The 16,036-nt window shown below is 23.9% G+C and overlaps 2 protein-coding genes across 2 annotated transcripts in view; one reads left to right on the top strand and one right to left on the bottom strand.

Annotated features, from left to right (window-relative positions):
* LOC117174857 (zinc finger protein 157-like) overlaps positions 1–12,899 on the bottom strand; it is a 53,895-nt gene extending 40,996 nt beyond the window's left edge. The window contains exons 1-2 of the mRNA XM_033364254.1: positions 12,759–12,899; positions 532–1,150 (exon numbers count right to left, since the gene is read on the bottom strand). Coding sequence (XP_033220145.1) covers positions 532–1,150; positions 12,759–12,881 — 742 coding nt within the window. The 5' untranslated portion in view covers positions 12,882–12,899. The remainder of the gene's footprint in view (positions 1–531; positions 1,151–12,758) is intronic.
* An 85-nt stretch (positions 12,900–12,984) lies between these two features.
* LOC117174858 overlaps positions 12,985–16,036 on the top strand; it is a 45,150-nt gene continuing 42,098 nt past the window's right edge. The window contains exon 1 of the mRNA XM_033364255.1: positions 12,985–13,053. Coding sequence (XP_033220146.1) covers positions 13,033–13,053 — 21 coding nt within the window. The 5' untranslated portion in view covers positions 12,985–13,032. The remainder of the gene's footprint in view (positions 13,054–16,036) is intronic.

Raw genomic sequence — 16,036 nt, 5'->3', positions numbered from 1 at the left:
ATTTTCAAGTCAAAATTACAACCTTTGCTACAAAACTGTGGGATACTCAACTCAAAAATATAAATTCTAATAAAAAAATTGCAATAATTTCATCCAAAAAAGTTGATTTTCAACCAAAATATAGATGAATTTTCAATCTGAAAGTACGAATTTTCTATCAAAGACAGTTAACTTTTTTACAAAAAAAAAGATGATTTTAATAATTATAAACTTTTAACCAAAATAGTATGATTTTCATATTGGGTTCTATTAATTCAGTTCGAATTTAAGCATATAAAAGTACAAAAAAAAGAGGCAACTTCCTTGAAAATAGGGAAAAAATAAGTCTGATATTGAATAAAATTTTTGTACCATAATCACTATAAATTTCCGAAACAATTTAATTAAAGTTTCCTTTTTTTTTAAAGGATGAAATCTAAAATGAGATGGATAAAAGTGTCTTGAAAAAAAAGTAACATGTGTGTGGCAGACCTGAATTTATATCTAAAAAATCGCTTCCTTTTTTTCCTGAAATTTCCTATCTTTACTAACCTGTCATATAATTATCTGGAATTTTAGCATTCAACTTCGCATCGAGTTCATTCAGCTCTTCATCTAAGTCCGAGGTCAATCCTAACTCAAGGTCCTCCATCTTTTGTGTTTGACTCCTCTTTCTGACCTTTTTTTTCGGCTGCTTAGGCGGATTCTTTTTCACCGCAGTCTTGCATTTCTTATTCTTTCCCTCTTCTTGAATTTCTTCAATTGCAGAATACCGCATACATTTAACATCTGTACTTTCATCGGTAAATAAAGTATCGCTAATTTCAACTGTGTCGGAGATTTCAACACTTGTGGTAATGTCAACGGAGTTACTAATATCGACGTTGTTATCATCAACTGTGACTGTATTACTAATATAATTAGGATTCGACAAATTACAATCGACAATTCCTTCGACTTGGGAATTTTCGACTTTCGGGAATGCCACTGCTTTATCGATGCACTCGAGATTCGATTCGACAGAATGAGGCTCAACTTTTGGGTTGATAATAAGCAATCGGCGAAGAGATGTTTGTGCTTGATTTGTTTTTTCGTAAAAATCGCTACATTGATTCAATAGAAGGCAGCAGTCTATGCATATCGATAATGGTAAACCGTCTGTTATCAAAACCTAGAAAAAATTGTTGAAATGATAGTATCAGTGAGCGACTGATAAATATTATGAAAAATGAACCCTCTCAGTCTACACTGGGTATAAAAGACCCAAATGATATTTGCGACTCGCTATGTAGTTGTTTCAGTTTTGTGAGAATATCTATAAAAATATGTTAAATTCATCTTATTAATTTTATAATATTCATTTATGTGATACTTTTAGCTATAGTTCAAAGAAAGAAAAATCCCGATACGTTAATTTGAACCAGAGATATTGAAGTCTGGGCTGAGAGGGTTAATATCCTAATATTTTTCCTTTATAGCCATAGTAAATTTGTAATTATTTTTTGTTATTTAAGATATCACAGAAGTAGACATTTCATCCTAAGAATGAAAAAGAGATTTGCTAGAAAATTCTAATTTCGAAATTCTCGGACTTTTCCATAGCCAATTTTTCATTTTCCCTGACCAAAGAAGTCCAACTAAAAAAAAAAGGTCCAACTAAAGAAGATCAATCTTAAAAAAAAAATGGAAGTTGCAATTTCAGAAAAAAATTAAGAGATGAATTTTCAACAAAAAATATCAATCTTAAAAAAAATGATTTCTTAAAAAAGTGATTTAACTAAAAATTTCGAACAAAAAAGGCTAATACTTAGGCAAAGAAGATGAATTTTTAACTAAAAAATTGCATTTTCATTTTAAAAAATTAACCAAAAAGGATGATTTTATAATAATATTGTTGAATTTTCTACCAAATAGATGCATTTTTTTCCAAAAAAGATTAAATTTCTCTAAAGCCGATGAATTATTATTAAAATAAATAAATGAAAATAGTTGAATTTTCAGTTAAAAAAGACAAATTTTTTCAACCAAAAAGGATGAATTTCTAAGAAAATAGTTGAATCTCTACCAAATAGTTGCATTTTTATCCAAGAAAGAATTCAATTGACTTTTCAACACAAAAATATGAATTTTGAACGTACATTTGCTGAAAAATAGTTGAATTTCAACCAAAAAGTATGACTTTTCAACAAAATTGATAAATTTTCAACTAAGCAGTTGCATTTTCTTCAAGACAGATGAAATTTCTTTAAAATCAGATAAAATAAAAACATAAACTTAAAAAAATAGTTAAATTTTCATCCAAAGAAGATTCAAGTTCACTTTCCAACACTAAAATAAAAATTGTAAACAATAAGCCACTAAACTGTCAAAAATTTAACTGTGAGGTTAAAAATCCATTGTTCTTCTTTGTTTAAGATTAATTATTTTTGTTGAAAATTAATTTGTTTGGTTAACAGTTTAACTACTTTATTTCAAAAATCATGTATTTAGTTTAGATTTCACTTTTCCGGTAGATAATTAATCTTCTTGGTTGAAAATTAATCTTTTTTGTTAAAAATTAATTTCTTTGGTTAACAGTTTAATTACTTTCGTAAAAAATAATGTATTTTTTATGAAGATTTACAATTTTAGTTAAAAAATCATTTAGGTGGTTGATAATTGAACTATTTTGTTGAAAAAAAAATATATTTTTTAAAATTGAATTTTTTTTTTGCAGAAAATTAATCATTTTTGGTTAAAAATTGATCTTTTCGTTTGAAAAATCTTTTTTTTTTGTTGAAATTTATTTTTTTTTTTATGAAAATTGAACTATTCCATACTTATTTAAAAATGTATCCTTCTTAGTCGAAAATTCAGCTATTTATTTAAAAATTCGTCATGTTTGATAAAAATTTAATGTTTACGTTTGAAAATTCAACTAGTTGATTGAAAATCCATATATTTTGTTAAAAATTCATCTTTTTTGGCAAAAATTTTAAGTTTGCAATTTAAAATTCAATTATTTTGTTGAAAAGCATCCTTTTTAGTAGAGAAGTAATCTTCTCAGTTGAAACTTCATCTTCATGGTTGAAAATATATGTCTTTGGTTGAAATGTTTACAATTTAGTAGAAAATTCGCTTCTTTTTATTTAAAGCTGCGATTATTTTATTTAAAATAAGCGAATACTTGAATTTTCAACCAGAGATTAAATTTCTACCAAAAAGAAGAATTTTTAACCAAAAAGGGTAAATTTTCAGTTAAAAGAATTAATTTTCAATAGAATGAAATTAATTTTCAAACAACGAGGTAAATTTTAGACAAAATAGTTACATTTTCAATCAAGCAGATTAAATGTATACCAAAAAAAAAGAATTTTTAACCAAATAGCGAAATTTAAAAAAAGATAAATTTATAACAAAAAATAAATTAGTTGAAGTTTCAGTTTAAAAAATTATTTTTTAACGAAATTCCTAACAAAAAGACGAATTTTCAACCAAAAAGGTCAATTTCCAATAACAAATGGAATAATTAAAGTTTCACTAAAATGAAACAAATTTTTAACCATAAAAATGAAACTTCAACTAATAAGATTAATTTCCTACCAAAAAAAAGACTATTTTTTAACAAAGTAGATGGATTATTAACCAAAAAGTTGAATTTTCAACCATGAACATTACATTTCTACCAAACACGATAAATTTTCAATTAAAAACGATAGGCTTTCAACCAAACATGAAATAGTTATACCAACTAAAGATTAATTTTCTACAAAAAATATTTATTTTAAGCAACGAAAAGAAATATGTAGTTAAATTTTAAATAAAAAATTATTATTTAAAAATGTTTTAAGCATATATATTTTTCAACAAAATATTTTAATTATCAACGAAAGAAATGAATTTTCAACTAAAATACTTAATCATAAAGAAACAAAAAAACGAATTTTTAGCCGCAGTTAGTTAAACTTTTGACCAAAAAGCTGAATTTTTAACGAAAAAGGTTAATTTTCTACCCTGAAAGTCAAATTTTTAACAAAATACATAAAATTTTCACTAAACAAGATCAATTTTAAACCAAAAATGGAAAAGTTACATTTTTAATTTGAAAAAATCTTCATTATAAACAACAAAATAAAAAGAAATGAATTTTAAACAAAAAATATAAGTTTTCAACCACGCATATTAAATTTATACCAAAAAGATGAATTTTAACCAAATAATGGAATTTTCAATTTTTAACAAAACATGGATTACTTAAAGTTTCAGTTAAAAAATTAACTGAAAAAAAACGAATTTTCAACAAAATAGTCAAACTTGCAAACAAAGAATTGAATTTCTAACCAAAATGATAAATTTTCAATAACAAAGATTAATTTTCTACGAAAAAAGATTAACTTTTAACAAAATACATGATTCTTCAAGAGAGCAGTTAAACTGTTAACCAAAGAATTGATTATACCAAAAAGATGAATTTTGAACCAAATAGCGAAATTTTCAACTGAAAAAAATATAACAGAAAATAGATTAGTTAAAATTTCGTTTAAATAAATTATTTTTTGATAAATAGAACAGATCTTTCAACAAAAAAGTAAAATTTTCAACCAAAAATATAAATTTGTAACCAAATATGGAATAGTTAAATTTTCAGTTAAAAAAAAATGAATTTTAAATGAAAAGAAATTAATTTCTAACAAAATAGATTAATTATCAACAACAAAAAGGGGGTTTCAACCAAAACGATAAATTTTAACCAAGAAATTTAATTTTCTACAAACATTTAATTTTTCAGTTCAAAAAATTAATTTTTAGCTATAAAAAAAAGAATTTTTAACAAAGCAGAATTCTCGACAAAAAATGAAATAGGTTGATATTCAAAAAAAAATATATATATATATATATATATATTTCACTGAGTAAAGAAGAAAAATTGTATTTAAAATGTTGAATTTTCATGTCAAGAAGACGAATTTTCTACAGAACAATTGAATTTCAACCGGAGAATATGAATTTGGAACCAAAAAATAATTTTGGCTTCATCGAGTTACTTTTTATTATATTCACTTTTATCTCATTTTTTAAAAGCCCTGAAATACAGAACAGCATTTTAGTTTATTAATATTATTTTATTAAATTAACATGTCCAGCTCTTTCGCTAAAAACCCATGAGCAAATTAATGGAGTTGAAATACTTATCAAAGGGTAATGAATGCATAAACAACACGTCATCAAATAAATTACACCAAATTAACTAAAATCTTCGCCATTTTACATTTTTGTTGGAAATTTATTTTCAGAAACATTCATGAATATTCGGTGTATCGACATTTTCGTTAGTTCAAAAAAGAGTCCAGTATAGATAATTAATAAAAAAGTGACATTTTTATCTAAATATAAATATTTGTTGCTTCCCAGGCATTAAATTAAGAATATTTTATATCCTGAAGTTCTTTCCATAGTAAGCCTTTTTGTTTTTTTTTAAAGTAGACCGCGTAGTCATATATCTAGAAACAAGTTTAAACGATTCAATTTAAAATCGATATTGAAATCTCTATTTAGAACGGTACATTAGATCATTAGTCAAATCAAATGTTTACAATTCCTTTATTATCAATTTAAAAAGAGCTAGTTTTAAAATTTTTATAGTCATAAACTGACAATCTTAATATTAATATAACTTAAAATTTATTTATTTTAACTTCAGGGTGACCGTTTTAATCAAAGAAAAAAAATTCTCGGTCATTTCCCGGTTCGCAAACATTTTTCACGGTCAATCGAATTTAAAAAATTGAACACTAAATCTAAAAATTGTTCCATTCGAAGTAATAAAAATTGAACTGCAAATGAAAGCACTCAAAGTGAAACTCTTGAATTTTAAACTTTGAAAATTCAAGTTTAACAGGTGTTTCATTCAACAATTGGGTATTCAAAAGCTCAATAATTTACACGTATAAAATGTAAGCTACTAACTTTTTTTAACTCCACAATTTTAAATTAAATTAAGTTAAATTGCCAAATTACACATTTTTAACTTTTATCAATTGTAGAGTTCAAAGCTTCAGATTCAGTTCCAAAAATATAAATTCACGTTATAATTTTCAATGCTATAAATTAAAGAATCAATCAATTAAAAAATTTTCAAAATTATAACATTATAAGGAATTTTAAATTCTAATTCCAGCTCAGAATTGGTTAAAAATTGAAAATCCCCTATTTAAATCAGGAATTTTAATTCATTTCGAAAAATCCCCTGTTCAAATACAAAATTTTAACTCTTTTCGAAAAAAAATATATATAAATGCCAGTTCCAACTCAGAATTGGTTAAAAATTGAAAATTCCTTGTTGAAATCCCGAATCTTAATAATCTTTGTAAATTTTCCATTTCGAATAAGAATTCGAATTCTTGTAAAATTCTCTGTTCCAATTCATAATTTTAATTTCTCTCGAAAATATCCCGTTTAAACTTAGAATTAAAATTCATTCTAATAAAAAATTACCTGTTCGAGCTCGGAGTTTATTTAAATGTTGACATTCCCTTTTCCAAGAAAATTTATAATTCTTTTGGATAACCATCAGTTTCAACTCAAAATAGGTTAACATTCGAAAATTCCCTGCTTCAACTCGGAATTATAATTATTTGAAAAAATGTTCTGTCCCAATTCAGAATTTTATTTCTTTTCGAAAATTTCCAGTACTAACTCGGAATTTGTTAAAATTAGAAAATTCCCAGTTATTATTCTGGATAGATTCCAGTTCCAAATATAAATTTATAAAAGATTGAAAATTCTCTATTTTAAATTAGTTAAATTATTTTTTTTATTAGTTTAAAAATCCTTAAAATGTTTCGAAATTTAATTTGAAGCTCTTGAAACATCTACATGTGGTTTGCAATTTTTTAAAAATTTAAAAATATTAAAAGTTTTTACAACTTCTAAATATCTTTTAAAACTATTCGAATTCTGCCAAAATCTATATTTAGACACTTCGTTTAAATTATTTGAGATAAATTCAAATGTTTAATTAATTTTGAATTTTTTCAAAACTTCTAAATATATCTTCAACTTACACGATTTTTTCTAAGGACAATAGGTGTTCAACTGTTATTTCTACATACAAATTTAACAACTTGTCTTACAAAATAAATTTTTGTAAATAGAACAATTAAAATTATCATGTTTAAAGTTTAGTTTTTTTGTTTATTTTTCAGTATTTTATTTATTATTACTGATTCTAAATTTACAGTCAGATATTTCTAAATATTAAGTAATTATTCTTTTTCTTAATTTAAAATTTTCAAATTTAATTATAAATATATTATTTAAAAATAGTTTCTAAAGTTCGAATAGGGCGTTTACGTTTGTTTAAGACTATCCAATTTAAATAGTTTCATTTTTAACGTAAAAATCTGGAAATTATAAAATTGTGAACTGATGCCGAATCGTTTTGTACAATCAATTATTATTTATTTGAAAAATTTGAACGTACAATTAAAATTTTAAAATCATTAATTAATTTATATTCACAGTTTATCAACTGGAAATATTTGTTATGAAAAATCTTCCATTTTAAACGCTTCTCATTTCTAATTGTTTAAGTCTTTAAACTGCACTTTAAAATGCTTTTAATTCAAATGTGCGCTTAAAAGTTTTCTACCATAAAAAATGAATTTTCAATCCAAAAGGGCAAGTTTAAAAAATAAGAAGAGATGAAATTACAACAAAAATATGACTTTACGACGAAATAGTTTATTTATCAACAAAATAGCTGAGTTTTTAACCAAATAGTTGAATTTTTAACAACAAAAGTCAAATTTTTAACCAAGGAAAATTTCACTTTAATTTTCATTTGCATATTCAACGAAAAAGATAATAGTAGAAATTTCAACCAAAAAATATTTTTATTTTAAATAAAAAACAGTCAATTTAACCAAAAAGGAAGAATTTTCAACAAAAATAGTTGAATTATCAACCAGAGATGCATTTTCAGCTAAAATAATGAATCTCCAGATGAATTTTTAAACCAAAATGTCGAATTTTCAACCAAGAAAGAGTTCACTTGAATTTTCAAAGAAAATATTCCAACTAAAGAAAACAACAAATTTTTAATACAATAATTAAATTTTTAACGAAACAGTCGATTTTTCAGCCTAAGAAAATGAATTCTCAACAAAAAATGTATCAGTTGTTATTTTAACAGAAAAAATAAGATAAAATGCCTACCAATCGAGATTAATTTTGAAACCAAAAACTTTATTTTTTAAAACAAGAACAAAATGAATTGAAAAAAAAATAGTTCAATTTTCAACTAGAGATGAACCTTCAACGAAAATGATAATTTTTTGCACAAAGTAGTTCAATTTTTACCCTAGTAGTTTAAGTTATAATTAAAAAAGAAAATTTATCGACAAAATGATTCAATTTTCAACCAAATAGATGAATTTTCAACTAAAATTATGATTCTTAAACAGATAAAATAATAATAAACAGAGAAATTTTTCAAAGCAAAGAGCCAAATTTTCAAATAAAAAATCCAAATTTTCAGAAAAATAGTTTAATTATATACCCACGAAGCCGAATTTTCAATCAGAAATAATCACTTTTGAACAAAATTGTTGGATTTTCAACCAAACAATAAAATTGTCAACTAAAAATATAATCATCAGGAAAAATAAACAGCAAAAAAAAAGAAATAAAAATAGCAATAAAAGACAAATAAATTACCAACAAGAATATTATATTAATGAACGCAAAACTTTATTTTCAAAATTCCCTAATTTCTCCCTGACCAATTTTTCTTTTTCCCTGACGAAAATTTTAACTTTGTAACATTTTACAATCGAATATAGTTGAATTTTAAACAATAAATAGTAATTTTTAACCAAATTGATAAACAGATACAAATTTTCAATAAAACAGTTCAATAGTCAACAAAGTAATTAAATTTTTCACAAAAAAGACGAATTTTCAACCAAGAAGATCAATTTTTCAAGTAAAACTGGGAAATTTATACTTTTAGTTTAAAAAATTCATTTTAAATAACAAAGAAACTAACTTTGAATAATATAGTTAAATTTCCAACCAACGAGATTAAACTTCAACCAAAATAATAATTTTTGAACAAATTAATTCAACTTTTACCCTAGCAGCGGAATTTGTAATTAAAAAAGATCAATTTTCAAACAAAATAGTTCAAATTTCAACCAAACAGACAAATTTTCAACCACGAAGAGTAATTATCTACTAAAAAGACAAGCTTACTACAAATTACTTTAATTTCAATTAAAATTATGAATCTTTACCTGGAAAAGTTAAATTTACAGTTTAAAAAATTAATTACTAAAAAAAAGCGAATTTTTTCACCAACAATATGAATTTCCAACTAAAATTATGAATCTCAAAAAATATATATATTTTCTACCTTCAACCAAATAATTCAATTCTGAACCAAAAAGATTTTAATTTTAGATAAAAAATAATTTTATTCAACCAAAAAAGAATTTTTAATTAAGAAAACAGTTGAATCTTCAAGCAAAGAAGATTAATTGCAAAAAAAAATTTGCGTTTTTATCCAAGAAATATGAAATTTTTTAATAAAACAGATGATTTTTTAGAATAAAAAGCCGAATTTTTAAACAAAAAAAATAATAAGGATTTTCAAATTTTACTTGAATTTTCTATAAAAAATTAATTTTTTGCCAAAACAGTTTAATTATCAATCCATAAAGACGACTTTTCAACCAAAAAGGATGACTTTTTACAGAGATTGTTCGATTTTCAGCCAAGTAATACAATTTTCAATTAAAAATATAAAGTGTTACTTAAAAAAAATGGCTACAAAATATTTATTTGGAAATTCCCAACCTTTTCCTGGCAAATCTATCATTTACTCTAAGTTATAAATTTTTCTTCCAGATTAGATTTTCAACCAAAGAAATTAATGTTTAAGCATTAAGATTAATTTTCTACCAAGAAAGATTAATTTGTAAAGAAATATATGAATTTTCAACAAAAAAAAAGATTAATTTATAACTATAGAAATAAATTTTCAATTACAATGAGGAATCTTTAACAAAAAAGGCATTTTTAACCGAAGAGATTAATTTTCTACCAAAAAGTCGAATTTTCAGAAAATAACATTAATTTTGAAGTAAAAAAGATACACTTTCTACCCAGAGTGGAATAGTTATAATTACAGCTAACAAATAAATTTTTAACGATAAAAAAAGACTTTTAAAAAAAAGAGCTAAATTTTCAACCAAATAAATAGTTTGTGAACCAAAAAGATTTTCAACTAATAAAGATACATTTTCAACAAAAAATGGAGTAGTTTGTTTTTCAGGTAAAAAAATTAATTTTAAACAACAAAAAAAAGGAGTTTTTAAACAAAATAGTTTAATTTTTAACCTCAGAAATGAATTTTTAACTATAAGAATTAATCTTCAATAAAAAAAATGAATTTTGAACCAAATAGTTAAATTGACGACCAAAAGGTTGAATTTGCAACTATAAAGATTAATTTTCTAACAAAAATACGAATTTTCAACGAAAAAGATAAATTTCAACAAAAAATGAAAGTTATAGTTTCAGTTACAAGAAAAAAAAACATATTTAATCAAAAACGAATTTTCAACTAATTTTTTTAATTTTTAACCACAGAAATTAATTTGTAACAAAATACATAAATTTTCAAATAAACACGATTATTTTTTAAACCAAAAATGGACTAGTTACATTTTCAGTTAAAATGATTAGTTTTCAACAAAAAAGGAATTTTCTGCCATAACGATTAATTTTTTACCAACAAGACGAATTTTTAAAATTTTTGACGAACAATGGAAGTTTTATTTTCAGTTAACAAAAAACGAATTTTCAACAAAATTTCTTAACTTTTTAACGAGAGAAATTAATTTTTTTTAAAATACATGAATTTTCAAATAAAAAAATCATTTTTTAACCGAAAGTGAAATAGTTATATTTTCAGTTAAAATAATTAATTTTCAACAACAAAAAAGGAATTTTCTAGCATAGCGATTAATTTTTTTACAAAAAAGAGGAATTTTAAAAAAGTGCATAAATCTTCAACGAAAAATGGAAGTTTTATTTTCAGCTCAAACAAAAAAAAAACGAATTTTCAACAAAATTTCTTAACTCTTTAACGACGGAAATCAATTTTCAAAAAAGTACATGAATTTTCAACTTAAAATATAATTTTTTAACCAAAAATGGAATAGTTACATTTTCAGTTAAAATAATTAGTTTTCTATAAAAAAGGAATTTTCTGCCATAACGATTAAATTTTTACCAAAAAGACGAATTTTTAAAATTTTCAACGAACAGTGGAAGTTTTCTTTTCAGTTTAAAAAAAAATGAATTTTCAACGAAATTTATTAACATTTTAACGACGGAAAATATTATTCAAAAAATATATGAATTTTCAACTAAAAAATATAATTTTTTAAACAAAAATGGAATTGTTACATTTTCAGTTAAAATAATTAGTTTACAACAAAAAAAGGAAATTTCTAGAATAACGATGAATTTTTTCCAAAAGGCGAACTTTTAATTAAGTACATCAATTTTGAACGAAAAATGGATCGAATTTTCAACAAAATCTCTTAACTTTTTAACGTCGGAAATTAATTTTCAAACAATAGATGAATTTTCAACTAAAAAAGATAACATTTTCAACATAAAATGGAACAGCTAAATTTTAAGTTAAAAACTTTCAACCAATTAAAAACCAATTTTTAATCAAATAGTTCAATTTTTAACTGAAAAAAGTTTTTTGAAATAAAATGATAAATCATTAACAAAAAAAATGAATTTTTAACAAAGTAGTTTAAATTTTAACTAAGCAGTTTAATTTTTAACGAAAAATCTAATAGTTGATATTTTAACTAAAGAAGATTTATATTTTTAAACAAAAAAAGTTAAATTCAACCAAATAATTGAATTTTCAACCCAAAAAAAACGACGAATTTTCAAGCAAAAAGATTGACTTTTTTGTCAAGAAAATTGCACAAATCTATTTTTCGGGGTCAAAATTTTGATTTTAATAATTAAGTATAATATGTTAATTACTTTAAATACTTTTCAGAATTTTCCATTTTTATGAGGAAATAAAAATCGCAAAATTTGGTTGTCAAGCACGAACAATCAGATCACAAAAAATCAGGAAAGCGATAAAAACTCAGGACAAAATCTGATGAAGCAGAACGTCTGATCACTTTATCGTGCGAAATTTCTGGATAGAATACTACAAGCTCGGATATAAATCGTGGCTTGCATCACAGAGAAATTATTTAATAAACGCGAATGATCAGTCATTAAACGCTTTTATAGTTTGAAAAAATGGTCAAAAGGTCATTGCAATAAAATATAAGTTAGTGAGCTATTAGACACTTCATCAGACACTCGAAGAAACTTTCCTTTCCACGTGATGAGTAAAAAATAAATTAAAAAATGAATAAATACTGCATAAAACACCTGTTTACGAGTGGGCACTTTCAGTCTGGCACTTCGCATGATAATAAGCAAAAATCGAAACTGACAGGGCTCCATTAAATGAAAGAACAATGACTTTATTTTACACAAAATTTAGGAAAACTATTAAATGAATATCCAGAGGAAGAAACTTTGCGGGAAAAAATATTGTCAGGTCTGATAACATAAACAAATCCTGTCATCAATAAAGGGCGGATGTCGGACGAATTTCGAGAAAAATTCTGCATCACGCACAGCACCGGTAGGGAAATCTGGGCAGTTTTAAATAAAGGCCGTTTTTGTAAAAACCACTGACTAACCTGGATTCGCAAGCACTTTGAAATTTTAGCTTCAATAGCCAGCTTTTGTCCCTCGGAGTCGTAAATCCCGATGAAGTTATCTTTTGACTCGGCACAAAGCCGGCACAGTTCCTGACCCGACATTATTTGCGGAAGAAATCAAATAACAATAGAATGTTGCCGACCATTCTTGAGTACGAGTCACTTTCAACAAAACTCTACCTATTTTGGTTTTATTTATCGAGAAACAATTCGTAAACAAAAGATCAACGAGGACGCCAACCGGAGGGCGGACATGTTGCTTCTCAGAAAAAAGGTAATAAATCTTCAGTTTCAAGAAACTTTTTCCACTTTTTCCCTACTGATTATCATTTCACGTAGGAAGCAATTAAGTAAGTATTCACAAAAGAGATATCATCATCGGTATTGTGCGTTATGACACTCTTGAAAAAATTCGCTATTTACTTTGTAGATTTATTTACAAAAAAAAGTGTTCTGCTACATCATACGCATGCTCGAGTGGCGTTGGGTGGCGATTAACGGAACTAGTCCGACGATCGAATATTTAAATTTGAAATTTTAGGGACACGCGAAAATATTTTGGGAAACGTTAAAAATAGTTTGGAATAGGCTGTTTCAAGAGTGATTTGTAATCTTTTATTATCAGCGAGGATAGTTTTAGCATTATTTTGTAAATCGGAATAACAATAACACTTCTGAAGGGAAGCATTAATATAAATTTGAAGCGTCGGTAAAGTAGGTAGATTACAAAATTAAAAATATTGTTGCAACTGATAAATTTTAGTTATACAAATGTAGAAAATAAGTGTAATTTTAGATAAACTCTTAAGACTGACATAAAAGACACATAATTTATAAAAATATGGAAAAGATTTTATTTGCTATGTCGTTAATTTTTTGGCGGTAAGAATTTAAATTTTTTAAATTTGAATGCTAGAAAGTTACGGTTATTTCTGATATATTTATCTTTTTGTCCAATTTTCAATTAGAACGAGGTAATAATTAATTCAATTTCACAAACCTAATTGTTTAAACAAATTATTATTGTTCATAACTATTTTCTCCTATCATAATACTGTATATTTTCGGCTTTTTCTGAAATTTTCCTCTTTTTGTCATCTTTTCGCTTAGAATGTACTAATAAATAATTCAAGTTAACAAAACGAATAGTTTAAATAATTTTTTTGTTTCATAATATATTCTATTTGAATGATGCTGGAAAGTTAAGCGTTTTTTTAAATATTCCATTTTTTATCCACTTTTTCCTTAGAAGGAGATAATAACTATTAACATTGAAATATCTAATTGTGCAAATAAATTATTATTGTTTACAAATATCTTCTCTTATAGTATTGATGCATAGTTGCGGCTTTTTCCGAGATTTCCCACTTTTTGTCAACTTTTCACATTAGTTTTTACTTTACACATTAGCTTCAAAAATTCATTTTAAATTTTAGATTTTATTTTACATTTTTGCAATCTCTTCCAATTTTATATTGTTTTTGAAATTTTTTCAAAACTTCTAGAAATCATAAAAAAATTATTCAAATTTTTCCTAAAATTTTTTTAATAACCTCCAAAATCATATGATTTTTTGACAATTCTGGAAACCTTTTGATATTATTTAAATACTCTATTTGAATTATTTTTCAGAATAAAAAATCATTTTTTATTTTATTAGGAATCTTAATGTATTTTTTTATTAAATTGAAACCTTTAAAAATGTTTTTTTTTTATTTAAAAATATTTCAAAATATTGAAAATTTCAAATACAATTTGCAAAAAAATCCATTTCGAACTCAACAGCTTAAAACTGCGATTTATATAAAAAATTGTCTAAATGAAGTGTGGAAAATTTAAAAAAATTTAATAATAAAGTTAAAGATTGTGTATTTAAAATTTAAAAGACAACTACCAGAAATTGATTCTTTTTTAATCAAATTAATTCAATATCACACTCCTTGGTAATTAAAATTAATTTCATTTTTTAATGAACTTTGAATTTAGTTTAATTTCCAGCATTTCGCAGTAAAAACTGTGTAATTTTTAATGGAATTTTTGTTTGAATAATTCAGTTTTGAAGACTTATAAATTAAAATATTTCCATTTTGAACAATGAGAATGGCGGAAAATTTAATTTTTGATGTTAGAAAAATGTGTCTAATCAATTTCAATATTAAATTATAATTTTTTGATGTAATAACAATTACAAATTTTAGAATTTCAAAAGCAATAACTTTTAAACGTTAAATTTAGTGTAAATTTCAAGCTGTCCAATTTTAAAGCTCAGAATTCAAATTGCTAAATATGAAACGTGTTAAATTGCGCCTATTTTCGAAATTTTAATTTGAAATTATTCAATTTCTAGAATTTTTAATTTAAAAAAAAACTGTTCAATTTTGACTGATTTGAATTAGAAATTATATTAACTTCATTCCTTGCAATTTTAAATAATCAAGTTTTCCAAATTCTAATCTGAATTTATTGAATTTTAAACATTTTTAAATTTTCTTATTTTGCAAAGTTTCGCCTGAAATAATTCCATTTCGGGATTCTTCAATTCAAAATCAAGATGTTAAATTTTGAATGATTTGAATTAGAAATGATACAATCTTAACTTCTTTCTAATAAAGTTGTCCTATTTTCAAAATTTTCGTTTGAAATTCTTCAATGTTGAAACCCTCCGATTAAAAAATTATAGATTTCAAATTATTCAATTTGAAACGCTTTAATTTAAAAATCATACGTATTTTTTTAATTTCCATCGCTTTCAATTTAAAAATATTAATTATTGTTACAGTTTTTTGAAAAACTATTATTATTTTTAAACATTTTGGATAATAGATTTCTAAATTGTTTATATTTGTTAATGTGAAGAAATGAAAATCCAGGGGAAATGTTACAGATTTATTTTTTCAGAGTAATTTAATTAGAAAGGCTTATAATTTAAAGAAATTCTACTTTGCATAGTGTAAGTGACAGTTTTGAAATTATAATTGTCAAATTTTAATAGCTTGAAATTCAAATTCTTCAATTTCAAAAGAAATGAAATTATCGTGTCTTAGAAAATTTAATTTGAAATTATTCAAATTCCATATTCTTAATTTTTAAATTAAACTGTTTAAATTAGAATAATTCAACTCCTTTCTAATAAAATTGCCCAATTTTTAAAATTTTGCTGCGAAATTTTTCAATTTTGAGAGATTCGGATTTAAATTTTTACCACTAGAAATAATTTCAATTTCGAATTATTTAATTATTCTTAATTCATTTTCTTA

Source organism: Belonocnema kinseyi, chromosome 6 (genome assembly GCF_010883055.1).
Source record: "Belonocnema kinseyi isolate 2016_QV_RU_SX_M_011 chromosome 6, B_treatae_v1, whole genome shotgun sequence".
Classification (NCBI taxonomy): Eukaryota; Metazoa; Arthropoda; class Insecta; order Hymenoptera; family Cynipidae; genus Belonocnema; species Belonocnema kinseyi.
Note: the sequence above shows the minus strand (reverse complement) of the source record. Positions and strands in the feature narration are given on the sequence as shown.